The sequence below is a fragment of the Dromiciops gliroides genome, chromosome 5, assembly GCF_019393635.1.
Source record: "Dromiciops gliroides isolate mDroGli1 chromosome 5, mDroGli1.pri, whole genome shotgun sequence".
Classification (NCBI taxonomy): Eukaryota; Metazoa; Chordata; class Mammalia; order Microbiotheria; family Microbiotheriidae; genus Dromiciops; species Dromiciops gliroides.
The window spans coordinates 278,848,480-278,874,063 of NC_057865.1; the positions used below are offsets into that span (position 1 = coordinate 278,848,480).

The 25,584-nt window shown below is 44.3% G+C and overlaps 1 protein-coding gene and 1 pseudogene across 2 annotated transcripts in view; one reads left to right on the top strand and one right to left on the bottom strand.

Annotated features, from left to right (window-relative positions):
* Positions 1–25,584, top strand: part of CHPT1 (choline phosphotransferase 1) — a 36,655-nt gene that overhangs the window by 8,606 nt on the left and 2,465 nt on the right. Inside the window, exons 2-8 of one of the 2 annotated variants that reach the window (XM_043965947.1) lie at positions 11,387–11,534; positions 15,572–15,713; positions 20,098–20,182; positions 22,014–22,145; positions 23,550–23,708; positions 24,225–24,350; positions 24,988–25,098. In XM_043965947.1, coding sequence (XP_043821882.1) covers positions 11,387–11,534; positions 15,572–15,713; positions 20,098–20,182; positions 22,014–22,145; positions 23,550–23,708; positions 24,225–24,350; positions 24,988–25,098 — 903 coding nt within the window. The remainder of the gene's footprint in view (positions 1–11,386; positions 11,535–15,571; positions 15,714–20,097; positions 20,183–22,013; positions 22,146–23,549; positions 23,709–24,224; positions 24,351–24,987; positions 25,099–25,584) is intronic. The other variant, XM_043965948.1, reaches the window with a different exon arrangement.
* Positions 1,963–4,765, bottom strand: LOC122727968 (annotated as a pseudogene).

Here is a 25,584-nt window from a genome sequence, read left to right on the forward strand (position 1 = left end):
CCACCGCCCCCCCAGCATCCTTCTTGAGGCTGGACCTCCCCCTAGTATGCCAGGAGATGGCTGCCCTGGGGAACCCCCTGATTCCCTCTCCTGGGACTGGTTAGCTCAGGTCTTGGCCTTGACCTTCAGCCTGGCATCAGTCGCAGACTGTGGGACTTAGCATCCTGAATGTCCTGTAGAATATAAGCCAATGTCTCCCCACCCCCCTGCATTCTTAGTGCCATCCTTGATGTCCTGGCTGGCCCTTAGGGCCGCCTTGCTTGTCATTTCTGTCTCAGCAGCCTCTCTTAATGGCTGTCCCTACTCAACGCAGCCCCTCCCTGGTTCTGGCTTTCATCACCTCTTAGCCCATGACTGTAATTGTCCCTAATTGGGCTCCATTCCTCCAGTCTCTCCCCTCTCTGATCTGTCTTCCACCAAGCTGCCAAACTGATTTTCCTAAGACCGGGAGGGAAGGCAGGCCTCAGTGAGTTGGGGGAGGTGGGATGGGGGAGTGTCATAAATATGGATGATGAGCCTGCAGAAGTAGGTTAGGGCCAAGGGGGGGTGGTATATAATCCTGGAGGCGGGAGGAAGGGCGTGACCCAGTCAGATCTTCAGTGAAGGAAGGTCACTTTGGCATCAGTGTGCAGGAGACCTAATGGGGACGAGGACGTGATCAGGAGTGTCCAGTACCACAAGCAGGTCAAGAAGGAAAAACCAATTGTCCTGCCTTTGCTAGTAGGGAGGGGGACTGTGCCCCAAGCCGTGGCTGGAGATAGGCTTGGGCCTGGGCTACCTGGGTAGCTGAATGACGAAAGGCCTCAGGTCTGGGCCTGACTTGATGCTTGTGGAAGACTGAGGTGGGATTAATCCAAAACGGGACAGGCTGTTGTGGGGATAGTTCAGCCCTGACGTCCTTGTGTAGTTAGAAAAAGTTGTATGGGCACAAGTGAGGTGGGGGGAGGATGGGTTGTTTGAAGTTCCGGATGCATTTTAGCTCAGGAGCTCTGTTGTCGGCGATGGCCGGTGCTCGGGCTTCCTCTTATTGCTGGGAGGACCCCAGCAATCTCCAGACCTTTGGCTAGTCTTTCTTCCGTGCAAACAAATTCTGGTTTGAAAAGACAAGCAGCAGTTACCGAAACTCTTTGAAAGACTCTTTAGATACGAGAGATCTTCCTTCTGCAGGGAAAGCGCCATCTTCCGTGGGGTCTCGGGTTTTCCTAAGCGATATGGGAGGGCAGCACCCGTGAAATCCTGGAATTGTAAACTGTTGGAGCTGATGTAAGGAAAAGGGGGAGGGCCGGGGGAGTACAGTCGTGCTCAAACTGCTGAGGGCCCAGGTGGCCGGACGTGAGGCGGAAGGCGGTGGGACGAGACACATTTCAGCATCGTCTAGGCGCATTTCACTGCCGCAGAACAGCAGGGGCTGTAAACGCACAGCGGGGTGTGCTCGGCCTCTCTGATGACTACTACCGAGTGTGGCGGCTTCATTTCAGAAGCTACTAACAAGCAGTCTAGAAAGGCCTGTTGTGAAAGCAGAAGCAAACGCAAGGATGATCCCAACCTCCCCGATCCATTTTTCTTGGGTTAGGGAGGAAACCTCTGAACAAGACTTGGATGATTTCGTCAATGACCAGCAGGTTCTAGGCAGCTTCCTACAACAGCCCCTGAGAGGGCCGCCCTGCTGGCAGGACTGGCTCCTAGGAACAACTGGAACAGCTGCTGCTTTCAGCTCCCCCACATCGGTCACTTCTTACTATGTCCTCATCCCTAACCCCTAACCCAGGAGGCATTTTGACTAATGTGGTTGAGGGGAGAGGCAATGGGAGAGAAAGGAATCGGTCCGAAATTGGGAAGAAGAAATGAGAAGCCTCAGTCCCCGCCTGCAGCCATGCAGGCTTCGGTGTGTGGAGCAGGCCCCCGTGTGGGGAAGACAGAGAAGGGAAGGACTGGGCTGCTGGCTCGCGCTGGGAGCTGCTTTCACTTCTTGGCCTTGCCTTGGGCTACCACAGCCCCCGTGGCTTTGCCCGCAGTCTCCTCATCCCCAGGACCTGCATGGGCTTGATGCGTTTCAGATTCTTATACACGATGGGAAGGCCGGTGGGCAGCTTGAGCTCCACCATGGCTTCTTGAGACAGACTTGAGGGGGTCGGTCCCTTGAAGACTTGAAGACTTGCCGTTGGCTGCATTCGGCATGTTTTCCTTCCTTGATCTGGGGGCAATTTTTTCATTCCAGAAGGGTAGAGCCCGGGCTCTCACAGAAGGGCAGCTGGTCCTCAGCAGGGTGTGCATAGCGACAGCCCTTGCTGATGTTGACGTAGAAGGGGTGGTCGGGCTCCCATAGGATCGTCACCAGATCTTCACCCCCACCTCATCATGCTTAGCAGCTGTCTCCGCTTTGTTGAGGCCCATCAGACCTCCGTAGTGCCACTCACTGAGGCACCAAGTCCTCACTGCAGCTCTCTGGACAGAGGGGAGGCAGATAGCAGATTCGTAGCCATCATCTCACAGTGCTTGGAGGGGCTCAGGTCCATGTCTGAGGAGATGGGCAAACAGGTGAGCCCGCACTGAGATTCCCGGAGCGGGGGCTGGGAACTTGTTTCTTTCTTTTTTGGGGGGGGGGTGAGAGGCAATTAGGGGTTAAGTGACTTGCCCAGGGTCACACAGCCAGTAAGTGTTAAGTGTCTGAGGCCGGCTTTGAACTCAGGTACTCCTGAATCCAGGGCCAGTGCTTTATCCACTACACCACCTAACTGCCCCGGAACTTGTTTCTTAAAAAATATTTTGCATTTGATTACACTTGGCTTCCTTTGAAGTCTCTGTGTGACTCTGAGAAGGGGACCAGAGGCTTCTGCAGACATTGTCAAAGAATTGTCCATCCCAGTTTGACACCAAAAGGTGAAGATCCCTGGTTTAGAACACATTCTGTATGGTATCTGTATGTGCTAAAAGCAGAAAACCAAAAGCAACCTCCCAAGGCCTTTGGTGGGGACAAGAAAGAGCAAGGGGGGGGGGGGGGAAGTCCTGGGGCCTCCGTGTGGGAGGGCCGTCATTTGGTCAATTGAACAAACTTGGGCAGAACATTGTGCTAGAAGAGGGAGATACTTGGTTCTGGGCTCCTCAGTCAAGAGTCGGACGGGATCTCAGAGGCCCAGAAGAGGAAACTGGCCTCAACAGCAGAAGCAAGGGTCTTCCCGATGGGAGGCGTAGCCGGTGAAGTTTTCACTTGCACCCATGTGCACACACCATTGTTTCGGTGTCCCCTCTTTGCCTCAGGACCTTCTGAACAACCCCCCAGCATAGTCCTGTGCCCCTTCCCCCCCCTTCCCCTCCGCCCCAGACACAAGCAGATCTGGCCACAGGGACAGCTCACAGGACCCGCACCATTGAGACCAAAGGGCCAACTCTCTGTAAAGAGATGCTGATTTGTATTCAGTCACTGTACAGAGGAGGCTCCCTTTGAAAACTCCCACAGGGCCACAATGCAGCCAGATTGGACCACTCTTGTTCCTTAGGTGTCTAAAGGATCCTTGTGCAGATCTCACCCCCCCCCACCTCCATTGTCATTTGTTACTGTCTTTAAATAAATATTCACCTTGTCTCCTCCTGCCTGGACCTCAGCCTCTCTTTTATCCCCATCAGCCTTCCATGATGGTCTCCCTGATACTCCTGCACCCACAATTCCTCCTGTCATTCACAGCAAAACTGAGTATCGAGAGTGAATTTCCCCACCGTGAGGACAAGTGTGGACGAAGTAGTAATAGCGGCATACAATCCCAAACCAGGCTTCCCAACACCAGTATTATCCCCCCATGTCACAGCTCATCCATTAGAGTTCTAAAAAAAAAATTAATTCTGAATCGAAACACCCAAAAGGCCATTCTGTCCCCACAGCAGGACACAAAAAGGGGATTCCGTATGAAACTGTGAATGGGCATTTTCTCCAGCTTGTCTCTGCTTTCTTCCAAACTTCTGTTTGCTGCTGTGCATTTTTGTTTAGAGTTACAATGGCTTTTTTTTTTTTTTGCATCATTCCTGCTGGCCCCTCTTTCCTCCCAACTGCACTGCTCAATTAACCAAGAGATGGCAAGGGGAAAAAAACACCGGGTAACAAATAAGCAGAGTCGAGCAAAACAAACCCACCCAGTGACCACATCCAGACCCGTAAGCCTGTTTCTGCCCCGGGGGTCCATACCTCTCAGTCCGGAGGTGGGTAACATGTAGCACAATCTGTTTGCCTTGCTCAGAGCTCAAGACTCCTTCAGAGTTGTTCTTCTGTGCAGTATGTTCTCTGGGTTCTGCCCGTGTCACCCTGCATCAGTTCACACAGCCCAGGATTCCCTGAAATCGCCTTTGGTCATTTCTCCAGACCAGCCATATTTCATTTCATTTTTATGCCACATTGTATTCAGTCATTCTTGCTATCCTAGGATGATCTAAAGCACCTCCCTGGGATCCCAGCTCTTTGCTTTTAATACTCCCTTCAAGATCAGGAGTTTTGTTTGGCTAATGCCTCTCCTTGGAAGCCTGTAGTTTCCATCATGCATTCTGGTTCCTGAGCTGTCTAGCACCCGAGAGGAAAAAGAAATGGCTCATGGGCCTTCTCCGAGGAGGCAGCCTCATGTTCCTCTGGCCCTCACTGACACCGTCTTGGAGGTCCTCTTGTAGAGCTCATCTGGACCTATGATACCTACCTGCTGTCACTCTCATACTTGTACCACCCACAAGGAGATCTTATGAGGTTGGGGCCCTGTTCAGTTTGTTCTCTGTGCTCCAGCTGCATCCCGTTCTTCTTTCAGGGTAAGGCTGCAGCCATGGAAGGTTGTTCACTGTTCTTCAGGATGTCCAAAAGTTCTTCCATGACCTTCGTCCAGTTCTGTAGCATGAGGTGACGAGGGCCTGCAGGGTGTGAGCAGCATCAGAGGAAAGAAAGGGGCATCAAGAGATGTCACGAAGATAGACTTGATGGGACCTGGCAACAGATCTGATACAGGGGCCGAGAGAGTGAGGAGCAGAGGGTAACACCAAGACTGCAAGCTTGGGGGCCTTGACTGGGAGGATGTTGGTGCTTCCACAGTAGAAGAAACATTAGGAAGAGGGAGGAGATCACGGTACATGCTGAGTTCTGGACATCTACAGATGTGATACTGCAGCTCAAGATAAGTAGATCTGGGAATTGACGCATATGTTCACCAAGCAAAAGAGTAACCAGGGAAAAGAGAAGCAGGACCAGAACAGAGCCTGGGGACACGTGAGGGAGGCGGGGCTGTGCAGGGTCACCAGCCTCACTCTCACCTCGTTCTGGAGCCATCTGGGCCCAGTGGCAAGATAGACAGCAGGATGACTAGAGATGGCCTCAGATGCAGTGAGCACATTGTAACGATTGGAATGACGCCACCTGCTGGATACTTACTGTAGAAGAGTTCTGCCCATGAAGCAAAGGTCTTTGAGGGCAAGACCAGGCTTCAGGAAGTGAAGCGGACTAGTGGGAGGAGGAAGGAAGAGACTGGCGCTCGGTCTCACTCTCTTTCCTCTGGACTCTGGTGGAGAGCAGAGGTAGAAATGTGCTCTCCCTTTAATAGATAGGAATCTAGGCCTTTTTCTCTCTCTTTACCAAATTCTTATTCTCCTTAATAAATGCTTAAAAGTCTAACTCTTGCTAAAGCTTGTAATTGATTGGCGACCACTCATTAGATATTTTAGACAGTTTAGCTAGAATTTTAGCCTTAACAACATAGAGGGGGGTTAGCAAAGAGGTTACATGACTTGTCCAAGGTCACGCAGTGACATAAGTGTCTGAGGCTGGATTTGAACTCAACTCTTCAGATTCCAGGCTCAGTGTTTCATCCTCTGTGCTACCAGCTTCAAAATAAAAGAGCTTGGAGGAACTGCCTCATCCATCATCAATGTTAGCTCATCTTGTGAAAACAGAGGTGAAGGAAGAGATAGTAGTTATCACTGACTTTTTATTTTGTGCAGATTTTAAATTTTATTTTAACATAGTCAGGCATATTTAACTTGAATCCAGTCAGTCATTTTGTTTGTTGAATCACAGAGAAACATTCCCTTCCTCATTCCTTAATTGAGATAAATACTTGATTCCATTTTCTTCCATGTTTTCTAGAGGTTTTTGTTTTGTTTTGTTTTTTGTTTTTTGCTGGGCAGTGAAGGTTAAATGACTTGCCCAGGTTCATGCAGCTAGTAAGTGTCAAGTGTCTGAGGCCAGATTTGAACTCAAGTCCTCCTGGATTCAGGGCCAGTGTTTTATCCACTGTGCCATATAGCTGCCCCTAAAGGTCTTTTTTAAAAAAGTTCATCTCTTGGGGCAGCTAGGTGGCCCTGGAGCCAGGAGTACCTGAGTTCAAATCTGGCCTCAGACACTTAACACTTACTAGCTGTGTGACCCTGGGCAAGTCACTTAACCCCAATTGCCTCACTTAAAAAAAAAAAAGTTCATCTCTTTTTCAGCTGCAAGGAAATATAAGATGTAAGATGTAGATTCAAATCCTTTCCCTACCAAACTCCTAGTTTTCTCAATTGTATTTCTTAACTAAGGAATCTTTCCCCAGTTTTTGTTTCAACAGGTTTTATCAGACAGTAGTTTTTATATATTTGGTCAGGTATCCTGTGTATCTAATCAATCCCAATGACTTATTTATTATCTGTCTTGATGATAACCCCTTTGATCTTTCTGTCAACTAGTAGTAATTATGGTGGTGGGTTTTTGTGATTTAGACAGCTGACTACCAGAAATTAGAATGACCACAAACTTTTCCCTCCAGTTCCTGCAAGGCAGCCTTAAACGCTATTTATAATGACCATCAGTGACTTATTTTTGAGACATCCCTGAGCGGGCGGCCTTACCCCCTGGTGTGATGTGCTGTGGGCGCATGCTGTGTGGGCAGGAAGGCACCTGCTGCTAGACTTCTTTCACTGATGTACTTTGCGTTTCCAGTAATAGTTGGGCCTTGCAGACAGCTGCTGTGATGGATAAGGAGAGCCCCGAGAAAGGGAGACATGTAGGGCATTGCATGTAAATCATCCATGCCCCTTCTGCAGAAACAGTGGAAGATGTGAGTGAAGTTCCAATCTTGCCTTGTGATCTCAGGTCTGTCCCAGATGATCAAATGCTTTTAAGACCATGAATTTTATATAAGTATGATTTTGTTCTGTTGGTCATCTTAATATAGCATGAGTATATTTTCAAAGTCTAACAATTCTTACACAGATCAAATTTGTAACAGTGTTATTAATTATGAGGAGGGTTAACAGGACTATTTTATACTTCCTGCAAAAGACATTGCTTTTAGAACACCAAATTCTCAACTCATTCTTCCTGAAGATTTCTTAATCTGTCTCCACATCCTGTGTTCCTTCTGCTCAGTTTTCAGAACTTCTCTAAATTTTATCCTAACAGTTGTCAGCCAGGCTTTTAAAATGCACTGATCTAAAAAAATTGAATATTAATATTTAGGAGGTATCCCAAAATAGCTTTGCATTTTCGTATTGCTTCTATTCTCAAGAGATTGTTTTGTGTTGCCTGCTAAAAACAAAACTATTATTCTTTACTGTGTATCAATAAGATTTTATAAACCCAAATAAAGTTATGAATTCATTAGTTATCCCATAATCTTATAAGAATTAATGAAATTCTTGTTTTCCATATGAAAGTTAGATCATAGTTTCTCCCAGTTAACCAGAATATTCAACCAGAAATATCTCTTTTTCTGACTAATCTGGTTTTGAGAATGATAATATATACTATATCTAGGTTACTATTTTTCAAAGAGTTAAAATGAAATTGCATATTCACTTAACATAATCTTTGAAAATTAGGAAGTTTTTTGAGGATCTTGTAAATACCACAGTTTAATCATTCTAAATATTATTACAGTACTATGAGAAAATTCTGGTGATTGGAGCTTTCTTTTTTTAATATTTAATATTTTATTTTTCCCATCACACTTAGAAACAATTCTTAACATTCTTTTTAAAAATTTATTTCATTTTATTTTATTTCCCTTTCTCCTCCCCTCATTGAGAGGGCAAGCAATTTGATATAAGGTAATACATGTTCAATCATACAAAATGTATTCATGTGTTAGTCACGTTGTGAAAGAAAACACAAACAAAAAAAAAACAAGAAAAATAAAGTTTAAAAAGCATACTTCAATCTGCATTCAAACGCTAGTTCTTTTCTGGAGATGTATAGCATTTTTCCTAAGTCTTTTGGAATTGTCTTGGATTATTGTTAAGAATAGCTAAGTCATTCACAGTTGATCATCATACGATATTGCTGTTACTGTATGTTCTTCTGGTTCTGCTCATTTCACTTTGTATCAGTTCATGTAAGGCTTTCCAATTTTCCAAAAGCATCCTGCTTGTCATTTCTTATAGTGTATTCCATCATATTTGCACACCACAACTTGTTTAGCCATTCCCCAATTGATGAGCATGTCCTCAATTTCCAATTCTTTGCCACCACAAAAAGAGCTGTTATAAATATTTTTTGTACATATGCATCCTTTCCTTTTTGTTTTTTAATCTCTTGGGATACAGACCTAGTAGTAGACTTGTTAGGTCAAAGGATATGTTTTATAGCACTTTGGGCATTACGGTTCCAAATTGCTCTCCAGAATGGTTGAATCGGTTCACTACTCTACCAACAGTGCATTAGTACCCCAATTTTCTCACATGCCCTCCAACATTTGTCATTTTTCTTTTCTGTCATATTAGCCAATCTGATAAGTATGTTTTAATTTGCATTTCTCTAATCAATAGTGACTTAGAGCATTTTATGACTTATAGATAGCTTTGGTTACTTCATCTGAAAGCTCCCTGTTATATCCTTTGACCATTTATCAATTGGGGAATGGCTTTCATTTTTATAAATTTGACTTAGTTTTCTGTATATTTAAGAAATGTGGCATTTATTAGAGAAACTTGCTGTAAAAAATTTTCAGTTAGGATTACTGTTTCCCATCTTTATCTTTTCACCCTGTCCATCTTACAAAGTATTTTGCTTCTGAGTACTGCCTCCTCCATTATGTTCTCCTTTCTATCGGCTCCATCCCTTCTCTTATTCCCTTTCCCTCCTACTTTCTTGTAGGGTAAGATACATTCTATACCCAACTGAGTATGTATGTTATTCCCTCTTTGAGCCAGTTCTGATGAGAATAAGGGGCTTCTTAAACTGGGTCGCAAAAAAAATTGGCAGTAAATGTTTGATTTGTATGCCTATTTTATATATCTGTATGCCAAGGGATGCGTAAACATTCTTGGGCAAAAAGGGCTAGTGAATGGAAAAGGATATTTAAAACTGGCCACAGATGAGAGGGAGCTCCTGCATGCAGGCGGCTCCCTCAGTATGGCTTCCCCGCTCCCCCTGAGACCTAGGAAGAGCCCCATCTCTTGTTGGAGATGGTGTTCTATCGGGGGGCAGGAAGTGGAGGGAGGGTGTCCAGATAGCTGCTCTTCCAAATTTATATTTTGGGGACCTTCAAACTCAGAGATTGGCTGAGCACAGCGAGAGTGTGGGGTGTCGGTACTTCCTCACTGGTTTAATAACAAGGAGCAGTGGAAGATCTTCACGTTTCCATCTGCTGTGGGGCCTTTTGGACCCAAATGGACAGTTATCTCTGAAAGGTTTATTGGGAAAAGAGGAAATTTTAAGTTGTTTTCATGTAATTTTAGGTTATTTTTAAGCCAAGAAAGCCTAACCCTGTTATACTTACAGGATACTAGCTGGTCATGAACCTTCCCCTTGAGTTCTGGGAACCACCTTAGGTTGTTTCCTCAAGTGAGAATCAAAAGTGTGGCTTTTCCCCCAGGAATTCTACACTGGCATGCTAATGCAAGAATCTAGAAAGGAGGTGTAATACATTCCAACATTCAAATATCACAGGAAGGGGAGAAAGACCTGATTCATTAATATAGCTTTGTGTGCCTGCATGTACGTAGATGTTTTTTTGCAAGCAATATCAATTCACTTATATTCTGCAAAATTTGTAGTCGCCGAATTCTAAGAAGCAAACGTATCCTTGTACTTATATTAGGAAGGGTGATGGGAACCACAAACCTGACACCATGATTGAATCATGAAAGTCAGAATTTTGAATGGGCTGCCCACCACTCCAGCTCTGGAAATAATCCTAAGGCAAATGTGCTTCCACCTCTTGTGTCCTTAACAAATTCATGTAAGATAACTAAGGGGGCAGCTAGATGGCGCAGTGGTTAAAGCGCTGGCCCTGGATTCAGGAGTACCTGAGTTCAAATCTAGCCTGAGACACTTAACACTTACTAGCTGTGTGACCCTGGGCAAGTCACTTAACCCCCATTGCCCCGCAAAAAAAAAAAAAAAGATAACTAAGACATTTAGTGATTAAAGAGGAATCTAAAAGGATCTCAGCAAACTAAAATAATGGGTCAATGTAATAATCCTCTTGTCTCGCACTACTCTGAGGGCTCTTTGGTCTCTCTGAGGTAGGTCTGGTAGCACTTGCAGTTACAGGTAACCAGCCATCCTTGGCCCCCATCTCTTCTACCGCTTGTTCAGGTGTTCTCCAGTAAATCTGTCACCAGAGAACCTCCACCTACCATGAGGGGAGGCTTACTCACCTCCTCTTGGTGTTTCCTTGGTATTAGTCAAGCACATGGGCTGACCGTCAGCGCTGCCTCTTTCCTGCTCTTTGTGGCCAACCTAGCTTTTTGTTCTGGTCACAGAACGGCCTTGACCAGCGAATTTATCAAGTGTCCAACCTCCCGGTGAGGAGCTTTTTCTGTGTGGATCCAGGCTGGGCCTTGGGAAGCAGTCACTGCCTTTTGCTGGCACTGCACTCATATGCTGGAATTGAATAGAGATGGACAAGTCTTCCGTTGTCAGCTGCATGAGCGTAGGGTGAGAGAGGCGTGAAACCTCACTGAAAGAGACAAGTGGGGAATTGTCTGTCCTAGGTAGGATGGCGGCTGTCTGGGAGGGGAAGGAGGCGGGACAACGCAGGAATCAAGGTGATGGATGATCACAAGCTAGCCATTAAAATCCGTTAGAAGAGGGGTTTGGGCTAGATCATCTCTGGGGCTCTGTCTGACTTGAAGATTGCCCCTTAGTGAGCATGCTGCCAACACAGAAAGGAGTAGTGAGCCAGGTCCAGCTAGAGGGGCCCCCAGGAAGCAATGGGAAGCGTTAGGGAATGGAGAGAATGCAGATCTGTTGTTAAAGCTTGATCATGTGGCCTGCCCCAAAATGTATCGAATTATTTCCAGTTAATTCTCTATGGCACTGTGATAGGAAAACACCACACAGCGTGAGGGAAGAGGTCTACTTTGGCCACATAGAGTTTGAATTGCTTCTGGCCAGAAACGAATTAGTTGAAATTAATGGTCTTTCTACTATGTTTCTATTTAGGCACCACTTTGGATATTCTTCATGTGTGGCATGGGCCTCTTTATCTACCAATCACTGGATGCTATTGATGGGAAACAAGCCAGAAGAACAAATAGCTGTTCTCCCTTAGGAGAACTTTTTGACCATGGTTGTGATTGTATTTCCACAGGTAAACCAATAGAATTTTCACTTCAGTTTTTATAGCATTAAGAGATTGAAGTCTGGCTTAAATCCTGCTGTTTTCTTTTCTTTTTCTTTTCTTTTTTGGCCTGGACAGGGAGAACTGTAACTGTGTAGGGCGCTATTAGCACCTAAGAAATGTTGGTGTACCACGCTCCATGTTTGGAGTTGGTGGGAGGGGGTGATTTGTTTTGATCTAGACCTAATGGGAGTTCTGGGTTAGAAATCTCCCTCCACAAAGACTGAGGTGCAAATGGCAGTCCTTCAGAGTTGCCTGGGGACACAGAGATTGAGTAGCTTCTTATCCAGGGTCCTAGAGTACATCGGAGATCAGACTTGAGCCTTGGTGCTCCTAACTCTGGGGCTGGCCACAAGCGTACTTGCATTTTATGCCGTGAGTGTGTTTCCAAACTGAATGCATGTTCAGCATCTGCAACACACAGAGCAGTTAAGAAGTGGAAAAACACAGAGTTTATGTAATGATGACATGTTTCTAGAAATTAAATCCATTTTCTCACTATCTTATACTTGTCATCATTTCAGGGAGGCCATGTCATGGTCAGGCATCAGTTGGCAGTGGCTCTGAAGCAAATGGCTTGGTTTTAAAACCCCTTACACATAAGCCAAGGGAGCTTTTCTTGGTATCAGCTTTGTAGTGAATCCTTTTGTGAAACAGTTCTGTTGGTCATGTGTGTGATTACTGGCTAAATGACCAGTTTGGGAAATTCAGGAAGATTTTTAAAATACGGGCTTTTCCTAGAGTGAAAATGATCAGTTCCAAATAATTCCATGGACTTCTGGCAGAGCTGGTATAGTGCACTGTCCAGCCATCCCCAGCTGCCCTGAGAAACACCCTGACAAAGCTCAGGGCAGCACCAGAAAACTGGAAGCCTGTGGGCCCGGGGCAGAAGGCCTGGCTTGGGAGCTGCAGGAGCAGAGAAACCAAACTCCTGGGAGGTGCAGGTGAGGGAGAAGATGAGGCAGAGGCACTCCTCCTCAAGAGACTTTTAAGCAGCCCATTTCAGTATCTGGCTGAGGCCCATCAGAGCCCTAATGAGGACAAAGGCAGGGCCCTCCAGGAGGCCTTAAGCCAGTATAATTTCTGATTTTCTCTTGAGACCTATTGGTGGGACAACAGGGATGAAGCGACTCATGGTAGGTGAGATGGGGCCAGTGTCATCATGAACATCGGGTCACCGTGACATGGATGCACAGGCAAGAGACTGAGGCAGTGAGCGGGCTCTGGTCTCAGCTCAGCATCCAGCTCCCTCTCCCATGCCCCAGTTGCAGAAGAAGGCAGGGAGCCAGCCCCTCTCACCAGAACCATGGTGGCAGCATCCAGACTGCTGTGGAGACAGGACCAAGGCCTGGCCACTTTAGAATACAGGAGGGGACAAAGCCTGGTCCAAGAACCAAAGTCCCAACCCAGGAATTGAGGCTAAAGACATCAGGAAACAAGAAAATTCCTGATACCATGAGTTCCTTTGAGTCAAGACAAGGTCAGAAAAGAACATCTTCACAGTGAGTAGGAGAGCCTCAGCCAAGAGTGGCTGGTCCTTAGCATCTCTGAGGGGCCATGAGAAGTGAAATGGGAGCGCCCAAGAAGGAGAATAGATCGCTTAGAAAGGCAAACTCTTACCCAAGTGGGAGGAACGCTGAAAGAGAAAAAGAAACTAACGTGACTCAGATGAGTCAGTGAGGCAACAGAGTTAGAGACTGAAAAATTAGAGGAACATGGGAAATAAGTCACTTCTGCCAAACATGATTGGCCTGGAAAACAGGGCGGGAAGAAAATCAGACTCCCCTACTCCTTCCCTTCCCCCCCCCCAAAATAAGACCAGGTGAAAAACCTATACATCATGTTTCAAGAAATCGCAAAAGAAAATGGCCCCCGGTGATTAAATGTAGGGAGAAAATGAATGAACATGGAAAGAATCCATTGGCTACCTCCTGAAATTTTTTTTAACTACTCAGGAATGTTATAGCTAAAATCCAAACCTTCAGTGTCAGAGAAAAATACTGCAAACATCCATAAGGAAAGAGGTCAAGTATTGGTGAGCCACAGTGAGGATCACAGAAGACGATGCTGTAACTCTAATAAAGGAAAAGAAAATTGCAATATAAAAAGCAAAAAAGGCTTAAAACCAAGAGTAACTTCTCACAAAGCCAGGTGCAATGCTACAAGGGGAAACATGGAATGTTAATGGAACAGAGGACTTTGAAACAGGCCTAATGAAAAGACAATCTTAGAAAGACAAACCTAAAACAAATAAAACCTAGAAAAGTAAATACATTTGAGCATTTAGAAGGGGCTAAATGGTGATCAAGTGTCTTTGAATATAATTTCTGCCTTTTCCTCCGCTTGATGTCATAATCCTTCCCACAGTCCTACAATAATGTGTGTGTGTAGGGGGTGGGAAGGGGAGAGAAAAGGAGAGATACCAAGGGAAGAGACTTAATATCTGTATTTCAGACTTAGACAAATCTAACAAAAGATAAATAAGTTAAGGACCTGAATAGAATTTTAGAAAATGTATGTTGAATAGGCCTTTGGGAACTGCTGAATGGGAATTAGAAGGCAATGTCTTTGCTTTAAGAAGCCTCCTTTTTCATTACTTACGGGGTGGGTTGGGAAAGCTCAGCAAAATTGCTGACTTCACTCCACCATCTTGGCTTCACCCCTCAAGGAGCTCTGCATTTAATTCACCCCAGTAGGGGAGGACAACCCCCAAAAGGAGCTGGAAAGCAGGAGGGAAGGGGTTGAGGATGAGGTGAAGGTACCAGCTCGCAGGCATGGTATGGAAGTCTGGGAAGTCAGACGCACAGCCAGGAGGAGAATGCAGGTTGGTGGAGGCCCCAGGAAGAATTCCACAATGGGAAGAGAGGGCTGGCATAACAGGGATGGTCTTGGGTGAGAAGGCAGCAAGGGATGAAGGTGAGGCATGGCCTTGAAATCCAGTAATTCAGGAGCACAGCTGGAAGGGCAAAGAAGCATGCCTGTTTCTTCTTAGCTTTTGCACCTCCTGCTTTGGAGTGGTAGGGCATAAGGAAAAAATAAAAACTTATAAATGCAGAAAACCAGAAATAGTAAATCCAGCATTTACCAACCACAACATCATAAATATAGTCAACAAAAGGATGTTTGAAAAAAAGCTTCAAACTTAGAGACTAAGTAATCAAATACTAAAGAATTGTGGTTCAAATGCCAGTGGCTTCCTGCTGTCTCTAGGACAAACAAAAACTCTGTTTAGCTTTTAAAGCCCCTACACAACCTGGACCCAGCCTACTTCATTGCCTGATTGGTACTACTTCCCCTTCACCCTCACCAGTCTGGCCTAGGCCAGCTGGCCTTCTCACACGGTTCCTTGAGACCACCTAAGCAAAGGCACTGAGGTGGGAGATGGGAAGGTGAGGAAGAAGAGTCAGCTGACTGATAGGAGTCCACTGGAATGGGCAGAGTAGGGCCATCGCCCAGCCAGATTCCAGAGCGAGACCCTGGAGGTGGGGAGTCTGGCCTGAAGTCCGCTGCCGCCATGGAGACAGGAGGTGATGGGCCCATGTTGTGTGTGTGGAGGTGAAACAGCCTTAGGGGCGTAACAAGGTCAGGATTGGCCCTGAGGAGGGTTGTTTCAGGTTCCTAATTTAGCAGCCGGTACTTGTCGCTCTCCTGTCGGCTGAGCTCCTGATGTTTGGTAGCTGGCACGGCACGTCTCTTTGTCCATTTGTCCTGAGTATGAGGGATAAGTGGGAGCCCCTAGAGCCACGGCGCCACAGCACACAGGACAGATCAGTGACCCACCGCTTCCGTGCCCTCAGTGGGGCACACAGACCTCGGCTCTCCGAGGTCTTACTTGTCTCAGAGGGGAGCCGGGGGGGGGGGGGGAAGGAGGTGTCGATTAGTTCCCTCCCTGAGAATAGGTCTGTGGGGCCTTTTGGTGCCTGCCCCCTCCTGTTCGGCACGGCTACTGAATTCGAAAATCAGACCGTCTTAAGCTGCTTCCTAATTGTATGTCTGCTCTCTTGCAGTGTTTGTGTCCCTTGGAGCCTCCATTGCCGTTCGCTTGGGATCCAACCCCGACTGGCTGTTTTTCTGCTGTTTTATTGGGATGTTCATGTTTTATTGTGCACATTGGCAGACCTATGTGTCGGGAGTGCTGAGATTTGGAAAGTAAGTAGACTTTGTTAACATGGACATGGTGAAGAACAGGCTCTTTGCTTTCAGCACTGTGGTGACCAGCTGCCAGGCCTCGGTTATCCATGCTGATGGAAGATGAGGGTGTCATAATTAATGACATTACTCTCCCTGCCAAGCCTTTTACCAGACATATTCAAGGTTTGTCTAGCTTTCATTGTCTTTTTTGGGGGGTGGGAGGGTGGGGGTGGGGAAGTGAGGGTTAAGTGACTTGCCCAGGATCACACAGCTTGTACACATTAAGTGTCTGAGGCTGGACTTGAACTCAGGTCCTCCTGAATCCAGGGCCTGTACTTTATCCACTGTGGCTCTTAGCTGCCCACCAGACATATTCAAAAGGAGCAAAATGGATGGATGGGAATCCCATCTTTTCTGTTTCCCAGATCACAGTTTAGGCAGGGATTCTTAACCTGGGGTGATCAGCTTCACGCTTCTCCTTTTAAATATTTGGATCACTGTATTTCACCAGAATTAGTTTTTGTTATTTTATTTTTTGCGTTTAAACACACAATTCTGGGAGGGGGTCCTGGTGCAGATCGCCTGTGCTGGCCTAACAGGACTACTTAGAAGCAGCAGAATGGAGAGGGAAAGCCAAGAACGCAGACCATTCTAAAAGCAGTGTTCAGTACACAAACAGTTGTTTGTATGGTGGTTTGATGTTCTGTGAAATCTAAGGGATGGCTCTCTTGGATATCTGCATCAGACAAGCGTGACCTGAGCTGGGACTCCCCCCAACAAGAGAGCCCTGGTTTGTTGGCCATATCGTGTGTGCCTGTCTTTCTGGGCCTGCGAAATGAGCAGCAGACTGTACTTCTCTTCCCAGACTTCTGACCCTCCCCATTATCCTTCCAGTCTTCCTCTTAGTCTCCCTTCCTCACATCTCTCAGGTGGAACACTCTATCCAATGAATTGCTTACCTCTGGTGGATGATTAGAGAAGCTCTAAGCCCCTGGAGAAATTAAGGAGCGATAGACAAGGCTGGTTTAGGAACTCTGCTTAGTCTTTGCCTTAACCACCATTTCATGTATAATTCATTCATTTAAGTTCCAAATTTCATCCCTCCCTCCCCTCCCCCTTTCCTGGCACGGTAAACGATCAGATATACATTATGTATGTGCAAGTATATAAAACATTTCCATATCAGTCATTTTGTATAAGACTTGAATTAAAAAAAAAGTAAGTGAAAATAGCATGCTTCAGTCTGTATTCAGACACTATAAGTTCTTTGTCTGGAGACAGATGGTATGCTTCATCATAAGTCCTTTGGGATTGTCCTGGATCATTGTATTGCTGAGAACAGTTGTCATTCACAGTTCTTCATTGTACAATATTGCTCTTACTATGTAAACATTCTTCTGGTTCTGTTCACTTTGCATCAGTTCAGGTAAGTCTACCCTTTGATTCAGCAATACCACTGCTAGGCCTTTCTGAAATCATCCTGCTTGTCATTTCTTATAGCACAATAATACTCCATTACAATCATATACCACAGTTTATTTAGTCAGTTCCCCAATTGATGGGGATCCCTTTGATTTCTAATTCTTAGCCAACAAAAAAAGAGCTGCTATAAATATTTTTTTCTGTGTTTTTTTTTGTGTGTGTGTGTGTGTGTGTGTGTGTGTGTGTGTGTGTGTGTGTGTGTGAGGCAATTGGGGTTAAGTGACTTGCCCAGGGTCACACAGCTAGTAAGTGTCAAGTGTCTGAGGCCAGATTTGAACTCATACTCCTGACTCCAGGGCTGGTGCTTTATCCACTGCACTACCTAGCTGCCCCTAAATATTTTTAATAAATAGGTCCTTTTCCCTTTTTTAGGATATCTTTGGGATGTAGATCTAGCAGTGGTATTGCTGAATCAAAGGGTATGCCCAGTTTTATAGCTTTTTGGCATGGTTCCAGATTGCTCTCCAGAATGGTTGAATCAGTTCACAACTCCACCAACAATGATTAGTGTCCCAGTTTTCCCACAACCCCTTCAACATCCAACATTTTCCTTTTTTGTCATATTAGCCAATTTGGTAGGTGTGAGGAGGCACCTCAGAATTGTTTTAATTTGCTATTCTCTAATCAATGGTGATTTTAGAGCATTTTTTCAAATGACTATAAAGAGCTTTGATTTCTTTGTCTGAAAACTGCCTGTTCATCTCAACATTTATCAACTGGGGAGTGACTTGTATAAATCTTACTCAGTTCTCTATATATTTGAGAAATGGGGCCTTTTATCAAAGATACTTGCAAAAATTTTGTCCCAGTTTTCTTATAAATTTTGGTTTCCTTGGTTTTGTTTATATAAAATTTAAAAGTTTTTGCACAATTAAAATTATTTTCTTTGGTCCTAAATTCTTCTCTTTGTAAATCTGACAGATAAACGATTCCATACTCTCTTAATTTGCTTATAGTATCAACTTTTATATGTAAATTGTGTCCATTTTGACCTTAACTTGGTATCCGGTGTGAGATGTTGATCTATACCTAGTTTCTGCCGTACTTTAATAGGCATTTCTTTTTGTTTTGTTTTGTTTGTTTTGTTTTAGTGAGGCAATTGGAGTTAAGTGACTTGCCCAGGGTCACACAGCTAGTAAGTGTTAAGTGTCTGAGGTCAGATTTGAACTCAGGTACTCCTGAATCCAGTGCCGGTGCTCTATCCACTATGCCACCTAGCTGCCCCTAATAGGCATTTCTTAAGCAAATGAGTTAGGTGAGTCTACTCCCATACTGCCAACTTATCAAGATTAGAAAAATAGATGTTATAACCTAACAGCATATATTATTTGAGATCATCTCTCTCATTAATAAGAACTTATGGGAAAACTGGAAACAGCTTGGCAGAAATGGGGTTCAAACCAACAGCTTGTTACTGTATACTACAATAAGTGGTTGTATTCAAGATATGTAACCTGGATTTGAAAGGAAGACCATAACATTTTTAAAAGAATGAGATAGCTTATGTGTGGCTGGTGAAAGGATTCTTTCTTTCATCTCCTTCTCCTTCTCTTCCTTCTCCTTCTTCTTTTGAGGGGGGTTTATAACAGACCTTTATTTTCTGTCTTTGGCTTCCTTGGGGCATAGCAGGATTTCTGGGTCAAAGGGATTATGGGACAGTCAGTTTTCTAGTGAAAGAATTCTTAACCACATAAGAGAGGTAATCACAAAGCACAAAGTAGTGATTTTTATTAACATGAAGTTGGCAAGCTTTTGTACAGACAAAATCAGTGCAGCTGGCCAAAGGAGGTAAGCTATCAATGAGGGGGGTGGGGAGTGCCTAATATGAAGTGGCTTAAGCTTTCTTTGAAATCCCCCCCCCCCGCCCCAGTTTGTACTGACCTCCCTGCCCAACCCCTCAGTACACTCTTGTTTGGGAAATGAGACGGATAAATTTCCCTCTTTGGTATAAGATGAAGGTGCCTTTGACTTGTCTTAACTCTCCGTTCCTCCATGTGGGTGCTTGACAAGATTTCATCCTTAGCCTGCTTTTCTCCCCATCTCATCCACTCCCCTCATGTCTTTAATCCTGATCTCTCTAAAGAGTTCCAGAGGACCCACCCCACTGTGGGTGACTGTCTACAGGACATGTCTCTCTGATGCTCTGACCTGCTTCTGGCCTTGGGCTCCTGACTGCTCTTTGGACGACTCCTGCCCCCTTTCACCATCTCCTCTGTGTAAAACTGGGAGGCCTTAGCATGTCTCCCTTTGCTGCTTCCCTCCCTTCTGTGGGGGTGGGGAGGGAGTCATCTTCCTGCCTTTCCTCTGTCTTTCGGCGCTGCAGCTTGCCCCTCTTTGGCTGCCCGTGCACCCCTCACTGTGCCTTCTGTTCTCCTACCTCCAAGTCTTGAAGCCCATGCTGCTCCCCAGGCCAAGTATGTCCTTTCACCTTTTCAATTGTTGAATTCTTACCCATGCTTTAAAGGAAAACTGATGAAGACTCTATGAAGCATCCCCTGAATGTCCCAGGCGCAACTGTCCCTTAGACCTCACACAACACTTTGCAACTCTTTGATGCATTTATCAGGTGACATTTTGCGTTTTAGTTCTATTTGTTTTATTCCCTCTACCAGACAGTAAGTTTCATGTAGCCAGGGTTTTGTGTGACTCCAGTGCTTAGCACTATGCTGGGCATGCAGTAAAGACTGAATATAATAAATATTTTTGAATGCGTCTTTAGTCACTCACTTAATGGTAGGAAAAAAAGACCATGATCTTCAGAATCCTTTTGAAATTCTCCACAGTACTTTGCACTAAATGGTTGCTTAGTAAATGCTGCTGATCTCACCCACCTTTATTTCTGAACCCCATGTTTAAGTTGTTTGGATATTCAAAGTATAAATATTTGGGTTTTCTTTTTCCTTCCTTTCCTCATCTCTAGAGTGGATGTAACTGAAGTTCAGGTCGCTATAGTTATTGTCTTTCTTTTAACCTCACTGGGAGGAGCATCAATGTGGGATTACCCTGTAAGTATTCATAGCTATATTTTCAGCACTTTTGCTTAGCTTTGTTCTATGTGGGGAGACATCTATTTATTTTTCTTTATAAAAGCTTGAAATCTACTGAATGCACACTGCATTGATGTGTCCAAGGACCAGCCTACCTAAGTATGGGGAGCTGTGGGATTGGAAGAAATGGAGGGCTGAGGGCTGGTCCTAGAGAAAGAAAATAGGAAAGACAGCAAAAGGACAACCCAAGTAGTACCAAATATCCCCCAGAGCACATTATGTTTGGGTGTATCTCTTGAAGGACGCCTAGGAGAGGGGCTATAGGAGAGTTGACTACTTCATCAGCAGAGGGGAGTGTTTCTCTCCCCCCACCCCCGAAAGTGTGTCCTGTCTCTTAAATGGGTTATTTCTCCTTTAGTACATTTCATATTTTTAGGATGCCTTTTTCTTTTGTGTTTTACTGGTTTTCCTCTGTATTAAATAATATACGGAGGGGGAAAACCTACTTTCTGCCTAACATGATAAAACATGTAAGATATTTTTCCCAGAAACAAATTCAGCAGAAGGTTTTACATGAGTAAAAAGCCAGTTCTATCTCTACATCTAACTGGAAAATAATAAAATACTTTTATAATTTAAAAAAAGCCAGTTCTATTAGGGAAAAAGTTGAGGTGGTTTTTAAGTATTTTTTGTACACAATTTCCTGAAAACTAGCAAGGGAAAGCCGTCAATGATCTGGCATCCCCTTACCGTCCCCACATTATTCTCACGAGTGCTCACTTCCCTGTACTCTGTGCAGGTTCCTCTACCAGTGACTTTTTTTTGTACATTGATTATTTGGCTAAGTTGGTTCCAGTATGATGTTCATAAGAACAAGTTCAAGATTTATATTAGAAAAAAATTCTGGAGCAGAAAACAGTTGCATAGACTCCCAGCTGCCCCTGCCCATGACTGTCCGTCACAGATACATGCAGTAGTAGGTCATGAGAAACCAGGCACATGTGTTCCAGTGATGGCAGCTGGTGCCTGTCCCTCCTTCCTTAAGTTGGTGAAGACATTGGGTACTGGTGAGAAGATCCCCTCACCTTCTTGTCATCTGGGGCACAGGGAATAGAAAGAAGGGAAGGCTTGGGAACAGGCCAGGGGTTCTGGCCACACATTGGACTGGAGTGATTTGTAAGAATATCCAACTTAGATTGAAAAGACCTCCACACACGGGAGTGGAGCTGTTTAGTACGGAAACATTGTTGCTCATTGATTTTATATGAGCTGCTCATCCTCAGCTAGTTTTTGCCAGTCATGTCTGTGACGTGGCCAGGGACTTGGCAGTATTTCACCCACAGATTTAAAAATGAGACTGCTGTAATTTTGAAATATTAAAGAGGGGAGTGGTGGTAATTCACTGTCAACTTTTTTTCTCAACTCTTTTGCTGCCTTTGGAAGCTTTCATGAAGCAGCATTTGGCGGCCAGAAGGTAATCACCATGTTATTACTAGTTCCTGCTGGATATGCTGTGATTCAGAACGTTCACATACACGCATGTGTCTGGGTACTGTGGCACGCCCTTTTTGTGAAGCCCATGGATGGTGTTTGCCTCCCCTTTGATGTTAACTTACACGGCGGGGGGGGCTACTGCCTAAACATGAACTGTCCTTATTCACAGTTATCAAACTATCGGGTCTCCATGTAATGATGAAAGAGCCAAGAAAAATATCAACGTCACTAAGTCGAATGTTGGATTTTAATTTGAACAAGGATAAAAGGTCCCAAAATGTAGTGTTTCTCTAAAGAAAACTTTGTTTGGTATACGTAATACTAAAATTGCATTTTCCCTTTCCCCCCTCCAAAGATCCCTGTGATTGAAATAAAACTGAAGATTTTCCCTCTTCTTGGGATAGTAGCCGGAGCATTTTTTTCCTGTTCTAATTATTTCCACACCATCCTCAATGGCGGAGTGGGCAAGAATGGATCCACAATAGCAGTAAGACAAATTCCCAAGCATTTTGTTTTCCTGTATATCAGTCTAATGTTGTCACTTAGTTTTACAAATGGAGTCACCTGTGTCACAGGAGCTGAAGACTGAGGGCCAGAAAGGACCTTAAAGGCCTTGCCCACTTTATGTGATTGGATGCCTCATCTGCTACGGCTGAGGCTATGTACTGGAAGCAGTTTTATTGGGGGAGGACAAGATGCACTTGGCAGAACAGATGCTGGGCTGAGGGGTTTTGACATGATCAGTCTTTCCCACGAGTAAAGTGAAGGGTGATTCTCTTATTATTTGTTCTGTTCAGTGCCTCAGTTTGGATGTGAGAGGGATGAGACAGCACCCAATAAAGTGGTGGAGAAACTTGTGAAAGTGAATTTCATAAAATTTGGAACTCAAAATCTTATAAAAATTGTCTCTACGTGTAATCAGAAAAAAATGCATTAAGGAACTCAGTTTCAGAGACGTATATAGATAGTGCTGCAACCATGCCCATGCCCCAGCACACACAGTAACCAAAGGGTGCTCGGAGGGAGTCTTTCCAAAGCGTGGCAGGCTTCTTTTTTTTGTTGTTTTTTGGTTTTTTGCGGGGCAATGGGGGTTAAGTGACTTGCCCAGGGTCACACAGCTAGTAAGGGTCAAGTGTCCGAGGCCGGATTTGAACTCAGGTACTCCTGAATCCAGGGCCGGTGCTTTATCCACTGTGCTATCTAGCCGCCCCCCCCCAAAGTGTGGCAGCCTTCTTAACCACACCTGCCCGTTTGGGGGCTTGCTGCCACCCCTTCTTTGGAATAGCTTCAGCTTTTGATTTTTAGGAACAACCAAAACTTATTCAAGGCTGAGCCTGGTGAATAAGTAATACCTTTTCTTATTTGTAAAAGGGGGAGCCTGTTGCTAAAAAGGGGTGACTTCATGTAAAGGAATGTGATTGTCTTCACCGTTACCTGGTCTCAAAGGCAGCAAAAAAAAAAAAAAAAGGTTCTAAAAACGTTTTGAGCATTGTCAAGATAAGCGTATGAAAGCCTCTCAAATCAATCCTTCACTGATTTTGAAGGACAACCCTCATCGGGAACATAGGTTTAAAAAACAAAATCACATTCTTTTATTATGTTTTGTAAGCAAGTTGGGCTGCCCTATGAGCCAAGCTTAACAGTGTATAGAGTAAGCACACAGATGCTATTAGGTTAGCTGCTAAGTTGCGGCTTGAATATAATAACATCATGGGTAATCCATTTATTTAGGTTTTCATGGTGGTTAATTTCTAGTTAATATTTTACCCCAGGAGATGTTTAAAGAATTCATAAGAAAACTGCTATTATTACTTCTGATTAATTGCTGCTTTAATAGCATATAATAGAGTGGATGAAGCTATGCCAACCTATTTCCTGCTTTCTTTCTTAGGGCACCAGTGTTTTGTCACCTGGCATCCATATAGGGCTAATTATTCTTTTAGCCATAATGATCTGCAAAAAATCTGCAACCCAGCTGTTTGAAAAACATCCCTGTCTTTATATTATGATGTTTGGGTGTGTGTATGCCAAAATCACACAAAAATTGGTGGTAAGTTGGTGGTAAGCAGTTTAGTTAAAATCGTGTCTGAATTTTTTACATTTGTGTATTTGAACTTTGAGAGAAATAAAGTGGTACAGGTAGCTAGGGTAGTGAGTGACACGTCAATGGAGCATTTCATATAGTAGGGTAGGTTATGTTGTATGTTCTCTCGTCACCATGACATGATTCCAATCACCGGTCAAAGTTTTCTGTAATCAGACTCCTAAGAATCAAACTGTAACCTAATATGAACCATTTAGTAGAGAAAGAATTAGACTAATACCTAAAACCTTGTTTAAACTACTTCATTGACCAAGGTATTCATGATAACCTTTCTCTCTCAGGGAACGTAGAAATAAATTGAATATGCTAGACATCTCTGTAAAACAGTTGAAATAGTATTCCCAGAAGTATAAGCACTAAGTGATCCTCGGAATTGTTTTCTGTCTTAAATAGGAAGACTTTTATCCAATTAATGTGTCATTTAAGTTTCTAGATCATTTATTCACCCTTTTTATCAAATAGGTTGCTCACATGACCAAAAGTAAGCTAAGTCTACAGGACCCTGCATTTATCGGGCCAGGTCTTCTGTTTTTGGACCAGTACTTCAACAACTTTATAGACGAATACATTGTTCTGTGGGTAGCAATGGTGAGTGAGCACTTTGGTGCTAAGCTTTTGATCTTGCTATAGATGATACAAACCATCACTTCCCTTCCCACACAAGTATCTGACTTACTTCTAAATGACCTTAGTAAAAAGGCACTTGGGTAACTGCTACCACAAGCATCCCTACCTGCGGCGATTCACGTCAGCATCATATCTGCTTGTGTGGGCCATTTGGATTTCTATCCATGTCCTCTCTCCACTTCTGCCTGTAACTTGCCCAAAGCATGCAGTAAGGAGGTGAAATTGGTCACACGGGTAGGGTAGTGCTAGAAGTGGGATTTGAATCAGGGTCGGGCACTCTCCACTGCTCTGGGATGCTGCTCCTTCAGGGTACCCACCTTGTGCGCACACATACACTAGCTGTGTGATGGAGTTGTCGATCTGCATGAGTGTAAGGAGCTCCATCGCTAACAGATCAGATTCAGCCTGGTAAGGTGCATTTATTAGTAAAATTGGGTTAGAGACACTCCTACTTCAAGGACCCTGGTGCAGCCTCTCCTTCTCTCGCAAAGGAAGACAGGTTAGGTTTCCCAGCCTGACCCTCTTTGCCAGAGTGAGGCACCAAAATAATCTAAGTGTCCTTTGTTACATGATCTGTTTTGTCTTTTTCTTTTTCAAGCTGATCTCTTCACTTGTTTTGCTGAGATATTTCAGTGCTGTCCTCCTGCAGATTGCAAATCATTTTCATTTACAAGTCTTCAGGATTCCATTTCCTCATGCACCCGAACAGGTTCAAAACCATAATGACTGACTAATAGCCCAAGGAGAAGAGGAGAAGCAATTAAGGGAACCCTAGGAATGAAGGAAACCCCTGCTTTTAGGAATCCAGATAAGAAACTTTTCAAGAGAACCAAGTCCCTGAAAAGCACATTAATGTGGCCGTAACTGTCAGATAAGATATTTAATATAAAGTGAAGTCATGCAGATTCTATTGTGTGTGTGTTTCAGTTGTAAAGCCCTTCCTAGATATTCTTTCAACACTGAAACTGGGTCGGAAAGCACAAATCTGTTGGGCTGGGAACAGAGAAAAATTCAACATTAATTAGTATGGGAGAGTCAGTAAGTAAAATTTGCCTCTAAGAAACTGATTAGCTAAAGTGGCAATTTTAAATGTTTTTAATAATCATTTTTACATTATTAATCTTTTTAACTGTCAAAAAACTTTTGATCAAAAATTTCAGGGCTGATAGAACTTAAAGAATGAAGGCAGGGGCAG